At 46.8% G+C, this 17194-nt stretch overlaps 1 protein-coding gene across 4 annotated transcripts in view; it reads left to right on the top strand.

The window, feature by feature from the left end:
- The window catches only part of SPECC1 (sperm antigen with calponin homology and coiled-coil domains 1), a 124011-nt gene that overhangs the window by 8964 nt on the left and 97853 nt on the right, over positions 1–17194 (top strand). The window contains exons 1-3 of one of the 4 annotated variants that reach the window (XM_090026460.1): positions 5453–5523; positions 7709–7757; positions 16691–16861. In XM_090026460.1, the coding sequence (XP_089882586.1) occupies positions 16715–16861 (147 nt within the window). In that variant the 5' untranslated portion in view covers positions 5453–5523; positions 7709–7757; positions 16691–16714. Of the gene's footprint in view, positions 1–5411; positions 5524–7708; positions 7758–10615; positions 10747–16690; positions 16862–17194 lie in introns of those variants that run through there. The other 3 variants (XM_090026462.1, XM_090026461.1, XM_090026463.1) reach the window with 3 other exon arrangements.

Below are 17194 nucleotides of genomic sequence, written 5' to 3'. Positions count from 1 at the left end.
ATTCTTCATTTTCAAAGCAACCTCAGATCCTCATCTTATTCTCTTTTCTGCTCTCAGACCCGGTGGCCTGCAGCCGCAGCCGAATAAGATGATTTTTTCCAGGAAGGCTCCTGTCAGTGTCCATCCTGATTCTTTTCTTGCGTGAGCCGGAGGCGGGTGTTGTGGCCTGATAAAATATCACTTTTTCTAGTACCTCATTCTGGATAGCACAGAGAGAGTGCATCTGCCTGAATATCCTCACTACATCCTGGTAGGGCAATCGCTGTGGCTTTCAGCCTGGTTGTTCTCAGCTGATTGTTAATGAATAGTGGTAGCTCAGTGCAAAATTAGCAGATGAAGCGTTAAAGACTTGGGACCTCTGTTTTTTGTCAAGTTGTACTTGTTGTGCTGTGGTTTTTAGTTTTTCTTGGGACACAGCGGGTAATGTCCTTCCTTCATGCCTTTCCCAAAAAGCCCTGCAGGTGCACTCCTCCCTGGGTTGTAGCTGGACACTCACTTCACCTGTCCTTTTGAATGGCAGGGATAGAAACACTAAGCCACCCTTGCTCTGGAGAGGGTTTCCCCCTCCCTTGCCTGTGTTGGATTGTCATCACAGAAGCACGCCACTGCCTTCAGCTTTCTGTGATTCGTGTTTTTGTCAGCAGTGTAACCATGGTGCTGCTCAGGAAAACCTTGCCTCAATTAAGGCTGTTAAAACCAGGAGGGAACTTGTGTTTTATTGTCTAGATCTCGGTTTGCTTTGTAATTTGGCACAGCCTGGTGGTTCAGCTCTAGTCCATTGTGATCACAGATTTTAGCAACTGGCCTTGTTACTCCTCAGTTGGATTCCTGTGTGCGCCAGCCCCTGCCTGCGCTCTCTACCGGGGCTGTTTCCCTGCGCCCTAGGCTGCAGGTTATAACCTAGCCCTGAGACTGGCACTTCCTAGTTTTCCCTGTATCATCCCAACTGCCTGTGGATTGCCTGCGGCCACAACAGCATCTGCTGGACGTCCTGCTCCTCTGTGAACCCTTTTTCTGGGTCTGCTGTACCACTCTAGCACATGGTACTAGAGTGACTAGTGCAGGATGAGGCGTGCTGCCAACAGAGCAGCATCTGGAAATGGATATACCAGTTTACACCAGATCCATTTGCAGGATCCAGTCCTCTCTCTCTGTGCCCTGTCTCTGGACTCATCAGAAAACACTGCCAGTCTGTAAAGTGATGACTTTGGGTAAGTGAGTGTCCAGCTGAAGCTGTGAAGGAGGATGCATTAAAGGGCTTTTTAAATGCCTTGGTTCAGAGTGGAGTCCTCAACGTGTTCAAGTTGCAGTCTGCTGTTGCTTTTAACCTTTCAAACTGATCTCTGGAGTCAGGGCTGGTTTGGTAACTGAAGCGCATTTGGATGTGATGTTGCTTAACACACACAGTCAGGAATCATTTTCCCGTAGTTGCACGTGAATCGACGCAGCCACGGACTTCTGGACGATAAACGGAGCGGCACCGGAATTGGCGGCACTGCCAAGTACAATTGCAGCCTTATGTTCCTATGTGAATGTTGTGACCCTGCTTTGCGCCAGAACAAAAAACCCTTGTTGTGCAGGTTCATCCCCTCTCCTCATTTAACACTTTATTAATGAGATGATAAACCCCAGGTCAAGCCTTCTCCTTTGCCTTAGCTGCCCTTGGGATAAAGCAGCTCCAGACCCTAGGTTTGTCTTTCCAGAAGGGCTACTCTCTCTGTCCCCAGGTGTGTTAACGAGATGTACCCCCCACGGTGAATCAACAGAGCTTAATGATCATCTGCTCACAGGGTGCGTCCTTGCACAAAGTGGAAAGGACTTGTCTTTTACCTGGAAGGACCTGTCACACTTTCTACAGCATCAGCATGAGATGTTGAACAATCCCACCCACGTGTAGCAGAAAGCATTAGCTCCAGCCACAGGTCAAAGTTGATGGCTGTGGTACAGGCTGAGATCTTGGAGTGCACGGGTTGAACCTGAGACTGTATAGTATTTCCCTAAACACCAGGATTACTTGTTCTTTGTATACTTGGCTGTCTCGCGGACAACTTTAGGAGTTCACTTTTTACGCCCTTTCGATCAGCATTCTCTTGTCAACTGAGTGGCGGTTTCTTTTTTATCATCAAAATGGGAGTTGATTGATTCATTCTGCAAATGCTCTGCCAGCTATTTGAGCTTCCTTCCTGTCATCAGCAATGAAATGGAGCAAAGAAAAATAAAACAGAGTTTGTATGAGATCAGTACAGAGCGGGGAGGAAGGGGCAGGGTGACTAGTCACAAAGCCACAGCCCTACTACTGCCCTGGCTAGCGGCTTATTGACTTTCCCTTGTAATTACTGTACTTCTTGGACTTACATTTCCAGACAGTAATGTTCTGTGCTTCACAACAGAATTAGAAGCTTGCTAAGAAACTACATTGCTGTTGACAGATCATGGCTTTACTCAGGGCGTCTCTCTTTGCAACTCCTGCTTAAAAATGCCAGTCTTCAGCTGCAGTCACCCTGCTGTGTTCACTGCCCGAGCCCCTTTGCCAAGCCCTCTTCTTCCTCCCTACATCTGTGCACCTGCAGGTCAAATGAGAACCCAGCCCTCGACCGCCCATTACGTCGTGCCTTCTCCAGAGCTAAGGGGCAGGTACTGTGCCAGGCACGGCACACAATGCTTCATTTCCTGGGGTGCTCTGCTTTTCTGTGCTGCGTTGACGAGGAGGGTTTGCTCATCACGGTGCTGTTCATAACATGCTGCTCCAATTCTGTCCCTGCTGTGAAGCGATCACATTGTGCCTCGTGCAATGTCTGTTCAAGAAGATGATGGTGATAATACACGTGGGTGGCGATGGATTGGCCAGCTTGCATGCAGTTCATTAGCTCTGTCTTTGCAGTTACACGTTTCACTGGCATGCCACCCATCTCAAATGAATATCTTGGCAATTCTTTACTTTTGTCTCATTTTATAGACTCATTTCTCACCGTGGCTGGCTGAATGAAAGGCATTTGGTTCAAGGGACTGGACTGGGTCTCGGGAGAGCTGGGTTCATGGTATCCTCTGACACTTTCAGTGTGTCTTGAGCAAGTCGCATAATCTTCCGGTACCATGACTTTGTTAAATGGAGTGTCTTTTTCCCTATTCCATCAAGGAGTTGTGAGAATAAATTCATTAGTGCCTGTGAGATAAATAGCAATGAATGGTCTCAGGATAAATGAATACCTGTTATAGGTTTGGTTGACTTTGAGATGATGGTATGGCAGGGTTCCTCAGATCCCGACTGGCTTTAAGACGAAACTCAAGTGAGCAAGTGTTGTGGCTTTATCGTGCTCATGCCAAGCATTTTCAGTTTTGGGTTTTGGTCAAGTTATATTTGTCACGGCTAAAAATATCTTGGAGAACAAAATTCTTTTTTCCCCCCTTTTTTTCTTTTGGCTGAGGGATAGGAAAAACTATTGAGCTGACAGTCCAGTGCCGGTTTCTCACTGACCCCCATATGAAGTCAGCAGAGATGGCAAAGGACAGTGATGTGCTTCAGTCCAGAAACACTGCATATTTTCAAACAGGGAGTCTTTTCAGATGGCATTTTCTGGCCTAGTCCCTGTGCCATTTATTATTTTCAGAGTCTTACTGGAATTAGACCAAGAAGGCCAAGATGCCCTTTCATTTTGACACCGCCACCTTGTCGCTGACCCTTTCTGGCTCCGAAGGCAGCCCCGTAGCGAAATCGAGGGGAGATTTGAGTACAGTCCCTACATTGCATACCTGAGTGACTATGTTGTCTGTGCATGCATCACTGAAATAACACAACTTGCCTCTCAGGAGGAGCAACAGTTCGTTTAGACGAGAATATCCATTAGTCATTTGTTATCGTGAATGGCAGAAAGCTCTGCCTGCTGGTGATAGCTTGGAGCCGGAAGAGGTCAGAGCCACGTGGAAGTGGGCAATGGAAAAGTCCTGTTACCTGTGTTCACTTAGACTGGGCTGAGCAGACTGGATAATGTTTTTGAACAATATATGTTTAGGAGCCTTGTGTGCACCTCTGACCATCCAGCTGAGTTGTACACTTGCAAACCTCAGAAAAACGGAGCGTGATCGCTTCCTAAATAGATGCTGCTGTAGCGATTTCCGTGCCCAAAGGCTTCGAGACCTGAATGGGGCTGTCTCTGCTTCTGGGTGCATCCCGAGAGAGCTGGGTCCAAAACCTGGCCTCTTCTCAACGAGCTGGGACCCAAAGTCCAAAGCTGACTACTCTGCAGTAAAAACAGCCAGACAAAGGATCTTTTTTGTGATGAGCTCCCCTTGGTACCTCATTGGCTTCCCGTAGGTCTGCACCGGGACAACCTGGCACCTAGAATGAGGGTTGGAGGGTTGCATGGTCCAGAGGCAGCCACTGCATTTAGCCCTCAGTTGGAAACAGATAGCATGAAACCTCCCTGGTTATCTTTTATGATCCAACAGCAGCTGCCTTATAACTGTTGCTTACATCCTGTGTTCGAATTGCTGTGGAAAAACAGATGCCTCATCCTAAAGCTGGATGCAGACCAGCCCCCTGGGTCTGAATGTCCTAGGATGCCGGTCCAGATCAGAATTTTGCAAGTGCTGCTGTCTCTTTAAAGGCTGGAACCGAAACCCTGGCTCTGAGCATTCCCAAACTTCAGTGTGTTGGAAATCCAGACGTCGAGCTGAGTGTTTTTCTCCCCCCATCTCAGTTTGACCCTACATCTGCCTGATTCATCTCTGCAAAGATCTCTTTTGGCCTGCTTTCTCTCTCTTGGTGCACAGGATGTGCAGTCGGCATGGTGTTCTCAGCCTTCGACTCTCCAGGGAGCTGTGGAGTTCAACTCCTTAGCCCCCTTGCACGGTAGATCATGACTAAATCCCTGCTTTAATGTAGCCCCTTCCTCTCCCACCCTTACACACATTTTGGAGGCAATGTAGTGGGTGAGAAATATATTTTAGTGCTGCTGGATTGAACCATTAGGACTTTGGGGAGCATGAGGCCCTGGGGTTCAGCTCCTGTAACTTCCTGCAGAAAGCAACTCCTTTTGATGCCCACCTCCCTATTTTTTCCTGCAGTATACATGCCGCACAGTTCAGCTGATCAGATTATGCAGACTAGACAGGCTTATCATGCCATCTATCCAGTGTACACTTGTGCTCTGAGGTCTGAAGGAATACGTCCGGGAAAGGACCCCTTTCCTGCCTTGCTAACAGCACTGAAGCCCTTTACATCTCTGAGTTTGGGTATTAATGATTCCTCTTGGTACAATGGAAATATAATATTTCTCTTTCCCCTGGGCAAGCAAGTATGCATATGTGTGCGTGTGTGTGTGCTGAATGCCAAAAGCATTGGTGAAGCCAGCTTGCTTCCGTATGTGAATCATTTCTCAAGCAGCTCTCTGTGTCTCGTTGCAATGTGGTTTTCCTCTCAGGGAAGTGCTGAAGCCCTGAATTCTCAGTCTGGTTTGCACATGCTGTCAGAGGCTAGCGGGAGACGGTTTTCTTTTTAATACGAGGAGGAGAAAAGCTTTCGCTGTAAGTATTTCATCCTTTTTTTTTTATCTGTAAGGTGGGAATTAGATGGTCTCTAGCAGGGTTTTGTGGAGGGAGGTGCATTCTTAAAGCAAGCCAGACCTCGTTTGCTCAACACCTGGCTGTAATGTTGGACTCTAATTAATACTAGATTGGATGAAGCTGTAGAAAATGTATCGTGGGGAGCAGTCCTGCATTGGCAGGGAGTGGGACTGAATGACCTAATAGACATTAGCGATAGAAAAAAATCTGTGGTCTTTGCAGAGCTAGCTACTGTATATGCTTCTGCTGAGCTGCATAGAGTTATTGACTGAGAGAGGAGTAAAGCTGTCACGGTGCCTGCCTCTGCTTTCTGTTCTCCTTGGAGTGAGGGAGCGTGTTCCAGCAGCTGCATCAAACGGGAGAGCTAACGGGCTTTCCCTATGCTTTTCGGAGCCCAGAAAGGGCATGAGAGGAGCAGGCTGCTGAGCAAACGGGCTCAGGAGAAAAAAAATTGGCAGCCAGCTGCTCTGCAGTGACAAGCAGTACAGACACAGGGGGTGGCACGCAGGAGCCATGCCCTCTTGTGCCACCTTGGCACGGGGCTGGTGAGCATCTCTGTAGGAACCTCTGATTTCAGCAGCGTGGTAATTGTCTGTACAGATGTGCTCCGGGCTGAATCTGGATCCTAACAGCAGTCGCAGGTACGGTGTTCAGCATTTACATAACACGCGGCAGGTTTGCAGAGCTGTACAAATGCTCGTTAAGCCTCTGTGTTCATCACAGGCTGGCATCGGATGGCAAGCCAAAATCTCTTCCCTTGTTATGCCCAATCTGCTTTCTTGTTAGATGTGCCGCTTAAACTGGGCTGTTTTACTGGCGTGCTCTCTGCCTACAAACTGGAAATGGTTCTCTTACCCATTTGGGCCTGCGGTGAGGAGGGGGTATTAGACTTGTTTAAATGCACTGCTCTCCAGGAGCATACTCTGTTGATTATTTAGTAAGAGTCATCCTGTCTTTGGTGTGTTTCTGTCCTAGCCCTGGCCCCCTACCCTACTGCTTGGTTCTCTAGTGGCTCCATTATGCAGCCCCCCCAGAACTGGGCTTTCAAGTCCTTGGAGATCCACAGGTCATGGTTTGCAAATCAAAAGCCCCGCTGTTTGAATCCAGCCAACGCTGTCCATGTGCGGAGTGAACATTTAAAAAAAAAAAAAGGAGAAGTTTCGATGTTTCTCTTGCAATTTTACAATAGGCAAATGGCTTCCTCTTACCAAAGAGACCCTGCAGTCTCCTACAAGTTCACAGTGCTGCCCATTGATGATCATTTCAGAGTTAAAGGGCCAAGTATATTAACATTTTTAAATAGGCTGCTGCGTGCTTTTATAGAGTACAAATGTCTCCTTTCAGAGCTCAGTGCTGTGGGGGGGTTGGATGGAAACTAGGCACAGGGACTGTCCACCACATGACGGGCCAGGATTATTTACCCATGCTCTAGGAGTGGGAGAGGCTGACTTGCCTTTTTATTTGTGCTTCTCTCTCTTTTCTGAGGGACTCCTTAAGGCACGTGGGTGTTTCTCCCACATCAAAAGCTGATCTTCAAAACAGGCTTTTCAGTGGCTGAGACGTATCCCCATTCCACAGATGGTGAATTACAGTAATTCATAGGAAGGCTACACGACTTGTCCAAGGTGGCACAGGATGTCTCTGATGGAGCTAGAAATAGCTGGCCCATGCACCACATGGAAGAGAGCAGCTGGGCTGCTTTGCCTGGTACATGTAGTGGTTGGGATTATTACGTACTTGCCTGCTACATGCGGCTCCCAATCTAGAACGCGTGGCAATGCCTTTTCTCCCTTCTAAGCATATCTGCCCCATATGCTACAGGGTAAGGGCATATGACAAGGCATTGCTGAGCAAAACAGTGATGATTCTTCCCTTTTCTAGCCGTTACGCAGCTGCGGCCTATGTAGAGAGAGCCACCTTCTCCTTATTGTGGATTAGTAAAACGTACAGTATTAACCCCGTGTCTTCTGCCTCTGGCTCCATTGCTAGGATGGTAATCCAAAGAAATGGGCTCTGATGACTCCTTTACCCCAATGTTTTTGCAACCTGCCTATGTTATACTTCAGGGAAATTAAACCTTCTGCTCCAGCTGGGGATGTGTCAGAGAAAGCTCAGAGTGGCTTCACTTTTTTTTTTTTCTTTTAAGGTTACAGCCTGGATTTTAACTTCCGGCAGCTAGGAAATTTGGAATCCAGGTATGACTTTCCACCTCCCTGTCATCTTTTTTTGCCTTATGTCACTGAACAGGGGCCACATTCATTATATAATCTGAGACGCCTTCAGCCTGGGGGCCTGAACTGAGCTGAGCTGACGCGGGACTTGCAGCTGCAAAAGCGGTGTCTCTTGGCTTCTGTGGAATGAAACTGCCTCCTGAATGTAGTTTTTTTGTGCGCTGTGATTATGTTTGGCATAAACTGTATAGCCTTGTTGGCTGCACGCAGCCACCGCAGGCTCCGGTACGCACCATCGCATCCTGCCTGTGTGCACGTGCATTCACACTAAGGCAACTCTTGTTTTTCCCTCCTCCCTCTTCATGCTTTATCGATGCTTTATTGCGGCATTCCTCATGTGCCTCTGTCAATACTTGACTAGCACTATGTTCAAATGCAAAGCCTTGCCCCGGAGTAAGAAAAAGATTATACCAGCCTCTTGTTCAATCCAGCACTTGTCACTTCTTAACCAGGTCATGTAAACACCATGGCCTATTTGTACAGAGAGCCAGAAGCAGTATTTGACTTCTGCTCTAACAGATCACCAAGCAGCTGGTGGTTGCCGGCTGCCAAAAAGCTTTGCCAGCTTGTCAGGCTTTTGTAGCCTTATCGTGACTATCAAGTGATCAGGGTGGAGAGACGGACCTACTCCGGCAGGGTAGCCTGGGTTAGATAATCAGTGGCAGTGAGCAAGGGGAAGAGCTGACTGTCTGCGTAGAAAGGGGGATTACTGAAGTTACTGGAGGGGAAAACTCCTAGATGCTTTGAAATAACCTTTTGGCTTGACCCTCAATTGCTCTGCTAGGTGATGTGTAGACTTCTCGTCTAAGACAGATCCATGTGTTCTAGCTGATGAGTAGGAAACTCTTTTCCTGCACCCCATGTTATGGGCAGGAGTGGAATTGAATGCAAGAGAAATCAGACTGAGTATATCATAGAAAACGAGGGTTGAAGGGACCTCAGGAGGTCACATCTAGTCCAACCACCTGCTCCAAGCAGGACCAGCCCCAACTCGATCATCCCAGCCTCTTGTCCATATATCCCCTGTGCCCTTGTACAGAACGAGGCGTTTGGTTCCTTTCTTGTATCCAGCTGGAAAACGGGGCATATTTGGGAACAAGGAGTTCATATGTTGCAGGCTCAAGGGAAAAGCTGTGTAGAATGGGAGTGGGCAGAAGGCCTCCTTCGTTGCCTGCCCGGCCGTGTCCGTAAAATCATAGATGACCCCCTGGTAGCTGAAGGAAGGGTGTTTATACTAGGTACAACACTGAATCCATCCAGAGGTGTATAGGGCCTAGAAGTCTTGCTAGGATGGCTTATCTTAGTTGATACCTACCCTTTATGATTACTTAGAGTTTTTTCTGTCCTTGATTATAACGTACAGGCACTTCCTAAGGGTCCGTGGTGCCTTTGTAAATAAATACCTTTTAAGTATAAATGATGGAAAGGAGGTTACGAAAGAACATGATCAGCCTTAAACACACAAAAGATAAACAACGTCTGGAGACTCAGCAGTAGGCTCATGACCTAGTCCCAAGACCACCCCATCTACACATGGTTTCATGGTTATCTTTGACCATGGATAACCACCTCCAGTCATCCTATTGCTCTATCTGGGGGGTCATTCATTACCCTGAAGCTACAGAAGAGCTACTGTGGTCCAAAAACTTGAGCACAGGGCTAGGCCCCCTGCTCGTGACTCTACTACTGATGCCGTGTGTGGCTGTAACTCCTCTGTGTCATTTCCCATCCATAAAATGGTGACATCTTAATCTACGATTGTAGCGTATATCAACATCTTGGATTGCAATGTGCTTGTGAGTGTCTAGTTTCATCGTTGTAGCACGTCCTTCTGGACTCCTGGAGGTAAAAGGCTGTGCTTGAAGCATGGCTATGACTAACACAAACCTTCTTCTTGCTATTACTTGCAGGCTTTCAAGTCATTTCTTGTCTCTTGGTATCTTTTTAATGAGGCATATAAAGGCCCCTTCTTAAGTGGTGAAGAAATGGTGCTGGTTGGGAATTTTGACCCTGTAAGCTGGTTTGAGGTATGCAGTATATGTACTAGGTTTATGCTCCTCCCCAGTGCCAGTGCCCAGCAAGGGTCCTAAGAGCATTAGCTATGAGCTGCTGTTGCAGTGTGCGCGTTGCTGATGTGAGCTAAGCTTTGGGCAAGCAAAAATGCAGCCAGGTTTCCACTTGTGAGGATTACACAGGGACAGCCAAGGAGATGCTAAAAACTAGGCAGGATAATACAATTTAACCAAGAAGGAATGACATTGCCCTCTTGCAAGGGCAAGTGACTGTCTAGAATAAAGGGCGCAATCAATCTAGAACTGATGCACACTGGGCTGGGAGGGACTGGGGCTCTAGGAAAGCAGATCGAGATGTGGTTAGGAAAGTAACGGAAGGTTTTATTTTTAATTAAAAGCTCATCCTGGTTTTAAATGGTTTTATCTGTGCAGCCAGTCTCCAAGTTGGCACCTGTCATGTTGGACTGTCATTGTCTGTGCATTATGACCCTGGCTTGAGTCCTGGTATCAACTAAGAAGTCAAGATGAGTCATATGCAGGCATCTGTCAAATCTACAAGTGGTGCTTTTTAAGTGGGTTTGTCGGCAAGGCTGAAAAATATGTCCCCGTCGGCTGTGCTACCACATCACGTCCTACGCTCCAGCAGGGAATCCTTGACAGTCTCCCGGACCGGTTCAATCTCTCTCCCTTCCGGCTGATGGCAAAGCGAGGAAGGGCAATGGTTTAGAGGGACAGCAATCTAAACACAGCTCAGATTCAACGTGGGAAAATCCCAGAAGATGTTCTTGCTTCCGCTTAAAGGCCGTGTTCAAGGGGGGTTCTGGAGTGACCTGGTTCTCGGGTGTAATATAAATAACTGTGAGCAAGTGGGACTACGGATCTGATTTAAATCTACAGAAGTCACAGAATTGCGTCCTTCGTGAATCCCATCTGACCAGCAGGTAGTTGTGGCCTGGTTTTCTAAAAACACTGAATGTTCACGGCTCTCGTTGAAGCTGCCGTCTGGTCTGTTACTTTGCATACCTGGTGATTAGTTTTCATAAGAGCGTAACGTGAAGGACCCTGGCTAACTGAACTGCCCTGTTGATTAAGCATCACTGATTCAACATGTAATATGGGGAAGGAAGTAAAAAATGGAGGGGCTCTGCTTATAAGGCCTTGTTCAGAGCCAGGAACAGGACCTTTCCTCTGACACCAGTTGCCATACAATGGGCTGAAAGGCAGGGAATTTTAGATTATTGCATTTGCAACGTTTTGTTTGACTGCCTCTATATTGGGACATTGCTTTCTCTTACTGCCTTTTCTTTCTCTTGGCTTTCTCTGCGAACAGCCTAGAGATCAAACCACAATCTCTCTGGGGTCCTTTTGGAAGAAAATGCTGACACTTATTTAAAATACAGCAGACTTGTTTTTATCGATGTATCCGAGGCCATAGGGATCCATTGCCTGTTGGCAGCTTATCTTCACAAACACAGAAATACACGGTCTAGAGCCTTCTGTGCAAATAGGTATTGAACAACATCTCTTGTGACAAAGGAATATTAATAATGTGCCTTCGCATCATGCTTTTCCTCAAGGGGAATCATACATGTGCAAGTTATTCTCTAGGGGAAAGGGACACGGAGGGAAAGCTTTTTGCCTGTAAATAGATAGCAAGCTATTGATGGGTTAGGAATAAGATGCAGGGCTCCTGACTGTCCTTTGCTTTACTAAGAGGCCAGTCTACCTAGTTTGGCCAGGCTTGGAGGTGCAGCATGATGGTGGTATGCTGTCTCAAGCTCTCCCTTGACTAAGAAGCCACCTCTAATTTGCAGGGATGATATTTAAGACCCAGTCAGCTTGGCTGACATGTTCGTGGTAGTGACAAATCCAGCAGGCAGCCAGCGTCTGCTCACTGAACCTTGGAGGGGCGACACCTGCAAGTGCGTCCTATTCCCAAACTTTCATGTGGGCAGTTAATCACAGTCAACAGCAAGTTTTAATATTTTACGCCGTAGGACAGACCCTAGCTAAGGCTGGGTGGCAGAAGCTGCCTTTAATTCACATCCACCCTTCTCTCTGCCCTTCCACAGGCTTGTGTTCTCGGCCTCTGACCCAAAGCCACGTCATGGAAGCAGAAGGTGGTGTTTAGTGGTTGCGTTGTTCCTGACAAGCTGCTCTTTTGGTGCCGTGTTTGAGACAGAAAGGCTCTGAAGTGGCAAAATCCTCTGCCTGAGGATCTTCAGAAACTTCCTTCCTCTAGTTTATATTTAATGACACCGAGTCCCTCATCCTCTTTCTTATTTTTACATGTTTCAAACTTCTCCCTGTGCTGCAGCAAACCTCTTCTTTCAACTTTTTCAAACTTTAAACGTTCGTTGTCTGTTAGCTGGGATTCCCGATCAGTTGCCGGTGACCCTGAGGAGGTGGGTCCTTTTACTCAGGCTATCATCTCTTCTTCTTGGTGGCCAAAAGGCCTGTGAGCGAGGAAGGCAGCACAAATGAGATTTTCAAAGGCGTATACCACTGGCAATCTAAAAACATAGGTGGGAGATGTGTGCATTGTCTTCTGTCCTTTGGATAATGACCAGTCACTTTGGGGTACGTGTTAAAGGCATCACTTTTAAGTGCCAGGAAATACCCAAAACTCCCACATTGTGTGTCTGCTTTGTTTTAGGATTTGCATTTCATAATGAGCATGCATCAAAAATTAACTGTGGTCATAAAGCCTTGATGCAAACCTGCCCAGTGCCCTATTTTGCTATTGTTAGAGCTGCTTGCAGGCATTTCCCTGTCTCCACGCTCACCCTGCCATGCTACCCTCTCGACCTACAGCTGGCATTTTGACTTGTCTTTCATCGCCGACCGAGGCAGTTGAGGCCCATGACACATACCGTGGAGGGGATCATTATCTCCCAGAGGTTTCCCAGTGTTCCAGCTGCCCACGATTTCTGGTCCTGTATTTTTTGTTCCCATTCAAGAAGTTGCCCTCGGAGAAAATGAATGGCTGCTGTAGACTCCAAGGGTGGGTTTCCTGTCCTAACCAGAGAACAGCAGGGCATTACTTTTCTTTTCTTAGTAATTTGTTATTTTGTGCTGTTCTTGAAACAGTTCCTTTAAAAGATCATGTTGCCTGGCAGTGAAAGCAGCTTCACAGAAGATGGACAGAAGCAACCTGGTTTTGTTCTTTCCGGTGCATTGACAGCCCAGAAGCTGACATCCTCTTTATCCACAGCACAGCGTTGGTTGTGTGATTTGAAGACAGGTTTGTTATGTTGGGTCTTGCCAAAATCCCTCCTTCGTACCCTGGAGAGACTCTCTCAGGTGGCCCATTTAATCTCTTTGTGAAGGTGCCACAAAGTGTTGTGGTGGACTTGGTGATATGACCTGTTAGCCGCTAAACTAGGACGGTCGATCCCTTTTGTGTAGGGCATCAAAGGGATACTGAATTGTGCCAGATGCTGATCTCTGCTGACCCCAGTCAGATCTGGATCTGTGAACTCAAAATGAAAGGCTGTCTACTCCGGAAATTGTGCTATCTAGTTCTTCGTCTGCCCAGCTGTTCATGCACTTCGCTTGCTTCCTGGTCTCGTAGCTGGGTTGTTGATGATTTCGGCATAGCAGGCACAGAAAGAGGAATTCCCTGTGTGAAGCATAATGCCTGTTTCGAATTGGGGACTGATGGCTGCGTAGAAAGAAACATTTGCAAAAAAATATTTAGGACTGATATTCTCAGAACCAAGACCGAACTTCAGCCGAGCATCCGGGCCGGCTACTGTCTAATAGTTTCTAATCTGTTCTTGCTCAGAGGCCCCGTACTATATAGCGAGGATTTCAATGCATGTTGAATGTGCTTGGTAGATTATTTTTCTTTGTAATGGTTTTACACCTCTCTAGGTCCCTTCCTGAACTGAGAAGGGGCCTCATGATCAATCGGACCAGATCATCTGCAATGCTTGCTTCAGAAAGGCTAATAGGAGAGATTACTTCTTTGCCCTCCTCCCACCCCAATGTTGGTTGATGATGCAGTGATTTCCAGTTTTTGCCACATAAGACCCCATCTAAATAGACCTTGATGTTTAGTGATTTCCTTAGTTTCACCTGCATGGCCCAGTGAAGCATTAACATGGCAGCGCAGATATTCCTATTTATTGATTTAGCTTGTAGTATAAGCTACTGTTGCCTGGGAGGAAAGGGCAGGAGGACGGCTATTCAAATGGTAGCTGCCTTCGCTGAGGTTTATTCCAGCTCCTGCTCTTCTCTTTTCAACATGACTATCCAAGGGCTGTAACCTGCCCTAGCCATCTAAAATGTGCTGGCTGATTCAAGATAAAATCTGATCGGATATTGTTCACCAGAGAAAGGATCATGATGCAGCAGAGCTGGAGGGTGCTGAGCTAGGGCTCTGGAGAGGTCCACAGGGAACAGTCAGAAAATTGCAGCCGTAAAATCCACGTGTGTGTAAAGCCGGTGATCTCATCGGCATGACTATTTGTATGTGCAGTTGCTTGATTTGTACATATGAATGTCAGGAAGCATACGTCCATTAAAAATTAATTGCCCATTAAATACATTTCAATTGCCAAAAAGCTGCTAATGTTACTCTGAAATCATAGGGCACAAGATTACTTAAACGTGATTGTATACTGTGTTCTCTCCCAAACATGAATTGCTTTAGAAAATCAAGCATATGTACACAGTAATGGCCCTGGAAAGAAATAGGTTGTTTGTTTGTTTTTTTACATCGATGAGATTAGCTCATGCCCCTTTACCAAAAGGTTGGAGCTCTTAATAAAATTGATGACCACGCTTACTGAAAAAAGCTGGCAGGTTGTAGCCAAGGGAAAATAAATTGATTGTTTTTTTTTCCCCAGTGTGGTCCAAGAAAAAGTCAAGATCCTCTAAGGCAGAATAGGAGAATTGCTGCTTGCTTGCTCTGCTTGCCCTGAAACAGCAGCAAAAGAGAGCGTGAAGTTCTTTCATGCTTGTGTGCAATGGAAAACACCTTTAAATAGTACATCCGTGACACCTGGAAGGTGTGTAGGCACTGAATGCAATTAAGCCCTGAATAGATGGTCTCCCAGGAATCCACCTTCATTAACGAGGAACACAGCACAAAAATAATGCACAAATTAAATTGTGAGGCAGAGAGACTGAGCCCTTCTCATCATGGCTCCTGCTGCCTGAGTCAGGAGGAAGCTTCGTTTGACTCATCTCTTTACATTTCCTAAGACCATGAGCGTCCTGGTTTCTACTCTTCTGTGATAAAATTCAGTAGATGCTTAACAGCCATCGCTTCCTGATGAGATTAGCCTGGTGTCCTGTGGTTTCTGGGCACTTGTGTGCAGACACAAAGCAATGTGCTTGCATCAGAGCCATCTGCTCCTCATCACCCCAGTGTCCCCAGGGAAGGGGGATGAAGGGTGAAAAGTCGGGCATGTATGGATCTGCTTAGAGAGCCAGGCCAGCTTTTTAACCTGCAACTGGGGGAAATGGCAAATGGCTCTTGCTGGTACATCCAGTGTAATTGGTTGTACCCAGGAAGAGAGATTTGCTTCTGTTCTGCCAGAAGGATTTACTTCCCTCCTGAACTCATCCCTGGGGAATTCTGGACTGAATCCAGGCCTTGACTTTCCCTCTGCAGAGGAGTTGATTTTTTTTTTTTGCCTTGTCTCTTCTTAACATTGGTATTATGAAACCTCACTCCATCACTGTAGCAACACCGGCTACTGCTGCTCTCGATGAATCTGATGATCACTTAAAAGAAATGGGGGTCATCTGCTTGTGCTACCTGAAGGGATTATCCAAGAGAGAGGGAGGCTGGATTGACAATCTGAGAGGAAGTCCTCTCGTCATCCCCAGGACAGCTACACTGCAAGTATCCCCAGCAATTCACATGTCCCCCAGACTGTCTGTTCACTGTGTTTCAGCCCTAAAGTGGAGGTCTGGTCTCAGGGTAGAAATGCCTCTGGTGCACTTAGTCCTTGTCCTCTCCAGAGCTGATAAAAATGCAGCTTTTATGATGTGGGCACCTTTTCTGCCAGGCACTAACTAAGAAATTGGCTGCTGATTCATTTAAAATAGGCAATCCTTGGCTATTAATGACTTCAGAATTCAGAACATGATCAAATCTATTTCTGTATCTCCGGCACTGAAGTATATGATCTACAATCTGCAGGTTATAAATTTCCTTCTCTTCCGGCAGTTTTGACTTTGAAAGAGAAAGGAAGGCAGCTGGGAACCGGTTCTAGAGTATCAGTTTAAAACATTGGCGCTGTCTAAGTTTTTTGCACACTTGGAACTTGATGGTGATGGGGATATTAGACTAGTGAATACATCTTGTTGGGTCATCAGGACCCATTCCCTTTATTGGTGGTCCCCAACGTATGCAGTGGAGACTGGTTTGTCAAAGAGGTGGAGAGTCGAGGGAAAGGGCCACGCTCCAGGGCAAACTCATAGTTTTGCCCTCATGCGATTCGAGCATGATGAGCAAAGCTCGTCTTGCAGATCTGAAACCTGTGCTCTAAGAATAAGAACAGTGGCACCTGATTCAAAGCTGCATTTGCATCTTGGAAATGTGTGGGCTGTGCTTAATTGGTAGCTTCCATCTTCTTTTTTTAATATTGGCTGGGCAATTGTCTAAGACCATTACAGGTCCCAGCAAAATGCAACTTCCCCCCCACCTCTTTTGCATGTCGCAGTTGTGTATCAAAGCCATGAGTGGCCACAGGCTACTTTCTAAAGCGCTGTGTTTGGATGTATGATCTTGTGTATGAGGGCTGGGAAAGAATTAAGTATATCCGTTTCCGCCCTTTAAATTGATGCCAGGTATTTCCACTGCTCTCTGGTTTCCAAATGCTTTGAAACCATTAATATCCTTTTTCCTTTCTTTCTTGTGTTCTGCAGAGTGACCGTTCCTCTAGAAAGACCATGAAGAGCGCTGCCAAGCCTTGGAGTGCAGTGCCAAAGCAAGGGAGCCACGGGATTGACCGAGGAAAACCTCTTCCTGCTGCCTCCTCGGGCATGAAGACCTCCAAGTCCTCCACTTCGCTCGCTTTTGAATCTCGGCTCAGCAAGGTACTAGCCAGGAAGCACTGTGCCAGCGTAGCCAGATAGTGTGTCCCTGCACGCTGAATCAGGTTCATGGGGGCCCAATCCTAGTGCACAAAGACGGGCAAAGGGGTAGTTCGGGGCCAGGCAGAAGCCTCCCGCACCTAAAGGTGGAGCACCACCAGACTAATCCATGCATTGGATGCATCTATTGTGCATGTTGTATAGAGAGAGTTTAGTCTCAACACAGGGGGTGTTACAAGCTTGCAGAAGCTCCAAGTACCTTAGGAATGGGGTTTTTTTAGGCTAGGGGGTCCAGCCAGTCTGTATTTGTCACTGAAATACCATTCTTCTCAGGCA

The sequence above is a fragment of the Crocodylus siamensis genome, chromosome 13 (assembly GCF_052110815.1).
Source record: "Crocodylus siamensis isolate JL-2025a chromosome 13, ASM5211081v1, whole genome shotgun sequence".
NCBI lineage: Eukaryota > Metazoa > Chordata > Crocodylia > Crocodylidae > Crocodylus > Crocodylus siamensis.
Note: the sequence above shows the minus strand (reverse complement) of the source record. Positions and strands in the feature narration are given on the sequence as shown.